Below are 2911 nucleotides of genomic sequence, written 5' to 3' on the forward strand. Positions count from 1 at the left end.
TAATTTTTAAACTAACGACCTACACGTGTTCTGCTGAGCGTACAATTTGCTATGTTACGCACTTGTAAGACGGAAACAACACATGCGGGTATAAGGTCCTCTTAAATGTTATTAAATCATTTCAAGTGTTTATAGTTTTTATAATGTAAAATATAAATATTTTTTTAAAATATGGTGTTAGGTTATTAGAATATTCAATATACATTTGTTTTGCACTTTATTATATTATGTATTTTGTAATTTCTTTTACTTATTGACTTTGTTATTAGGTACCTAACAAATAACAATAAAATTGTTGTAAAATATTTATTGTACCTATTGATTTTTCCGTTTATTAGTTTTTCATCAATACAAAAATAAATAATACAAGTAACATGTATACTCTATTAAAGTAATTGACCATACGTACACTACTTGGCAGTGACCATACAACACCCATCTATCATCCCCACTGAATTCTAACATCTGTATATCTCCTGTGTAGAAAAACCATTACTCTGCGCCAAAATTGGCTACCGAGTAAGCTTCTGAATAATGTGTAAGTATCACTGCATAAATAATTATTGAAATAATATAAGTTTCATTATTGATCCTAATAACAATTAACAGTGTTGTTTATTAAGTGCAAAGTAATAGATACTCTAGTAATTTTAAATGTAATGTTTCTTTTCTTTTGAGTTTGATTTCGAGATATTATATACATTCAGTTGTATTAACAATGTAACATAGTTATTATTAATTTATTAAGTGTAGTAATAAATAAAAAAAAAATAGTAAAGTTGATATAGATGAATGGTTAAATTGTTAAAAAATTAAGTAAGGTTAAGTGATATTGCATCTATTCTCTATTCCGTATTCACTCATAATATCCCAAAAATATTTTATGCCTCCATATGCTGACACTCTAATAACCGCATATCTGTACCTCACAAGATGGTCACAGCTGGCAAAAGGTTAGAGACATCACTTTAATATGATACATTCATAACTAACTAATAGCTAGAAAATTAAAATAAATAAGTTAAGATTCAAAATCCATACAAATATAACCTCTTTTTACAATGAAATCTAGAATCTATAAAAAAATAATACCAACAGTGAATTAAGTAAAAAATCGAGGACTGGAGGCTGGAGCCCATGTCTAACACAAATTAAAAACGGTAACTACAGATTATTTCTCCTCAGACCACTATTAAAATAACACATCCCATATCAAATTAACTTACAATACACATTTCATGTACATATCAATTTAATCTAACGTGTTTTACTAGAATTCAGTGATGTGTGATGCGGCCAAACCAGTAGTATTCTTGTCTATGGGCCAACCCTCCAAGCATTTCAGTTTATCTGCATAAATTATTTAACACAGTCATCGTGATGAATAGCTATTAATTTTAACTTTATTAAGACTTAAAATACCAACCTTAAATAATTAAATAGCTAAAACACAATACTCATCAATCTATAATAAATTAAACTCATAGCATCCTGTTAGATAAATAATTATCCTTCTTCTCACTCTCAGAAATGAAAATATCAAAATAATTTGGCCTACAGATCTACACTAATAATGATTCTCTAGTTGGGTCACACTGACTCACACTGCAGAGTGGATTTTTATTAATGTGAGTATTCTAGTAAGTATTTGTAAATAATTCAATAAAATATCGTAACTCATCATACTTGCTGATAAAACATTTAGTAGAGTTTGTAAATAATAATCATAATAAACGCTATTTATAATAAAAAAAAAATCTTTATTAGTATAAAGATTATGATAGGTTGGAGGTACATCATACATCTAAAACTTAATTTTTGTATATCCTGTACCTACATCTACCACAAAATTAAATAAAAAAGATTACCTATTACGAAAAATATTATATTATACTAATGGCTTAAGTCTGCTCAATTATACACATTAAAACCATTTCGTACATAAAAAAAAAAAAATCATAATCGTAATCATTATAAATGAATGTAATGTGTGAATTATTATTAGGTATGTGCAGTTATTTACTTGTTCCAAAATTTAGCTCCGCTAGGTTTTATTCCTTTAACACTTTTTTTTGTAGGACCGCTAGTATCCACTGACATTTCTTCATCTTGTATTTGGGTTCTAATTGCTTTTTTCACGCTAGCAACTTCATTGTCGACAGCAGCACGGTGTTTCAGTACATCTTGTTTAGTTCGATTAGCATCAACAATACGAGCTTGAACTGTAGAAAGAACATTCTCACATGAATCACACCACTGCTGTAATGTGTCTATCATGTTGTCAATATCGTTAGATCCAACGTCCCTGCCAACTGTCCAATCTACTTCCAGATAATCACTCTGTTGGTCAAGTTCGCCAGAAACCACGTTAGAATAGATCGCTTCAATGATTAGGTCCTCCAAGTCCCTGACATTATCAACATTCAACTCTTTCAAAAGAACATCATAGGGTATTCTTTTCATTTTATTGGCTAATGTAACAATTGTTAAGTATTGCAGTTTTTTCATCTGGGGTTCACTGAGTTCTGGCAAATATTCTTTTTTGTCCAAATAATCCAAATACGTACCTTGTGAAAACATACGTAATGCATGTAGGTATGGTGCATGAGGTGTGGTCTCCAGTGCAATAACGTTGGGGCATTCTAAGAGTTCTGCAAACACAAATGTGTCAACACAATCCAACGCTTGTTTAATAACTTCCACTAAGCTGTCACCTTCTAATTTTTGAGCTTGTACAACAAACTGTTGCAGAGGTTTTTCAATTACTTTTTCTTGAGACATTGCAAAAAGAAGTTAGAATTTATAAACTTAAGACTTTAGTACAAACTGGTGATTATTACAAGGAATACAATAGGTATAGTTAATATAAAATTAACTTTAAAGTTAGAATTATTATTTATTCATCTCAATT

At 29.5% G+C, this 2911-nt stretch overlaps 1 protein-coding gene across 1 annotated transcript; it reads right to left on the reverse strand.

Annotated features, from left to right (window-relative positions):
- Positions 1-1739: 1739 nt before the first annotated feature.
- LOC100159984 (COP9 signalosome complex subunit 7-like) lies at positions 1740-2911 on the reverse strand. Its single transcript, NM_001162608.1, is given in 2 exon segments — positions 1740-2651; positions 2715-2911. Coding segments are annotated over 2 exon segments (699 nt in total). The 5' UTR covers positions 2782-2911; the 3' UTR covers positions 1740-2019.

The sequence above is a fragment of the Acyrthosiphon pisum genome, chromosome A1, assembly GCF_005508785.2.
Source record: "Acyrthosiphon pisum isolate AL4f chromosome A1, pea_aphid_22Mar2018_4r6ur, whole genome shotgun sequence".
Classification (NCBI taxonomy): domain Eukaryota; kingdom Metazoa; phylum Arthropoda; class Insecta; order Hemiptera; family Aphididae; genus Acyrthosiphon; species Acyrthosiphon pisum.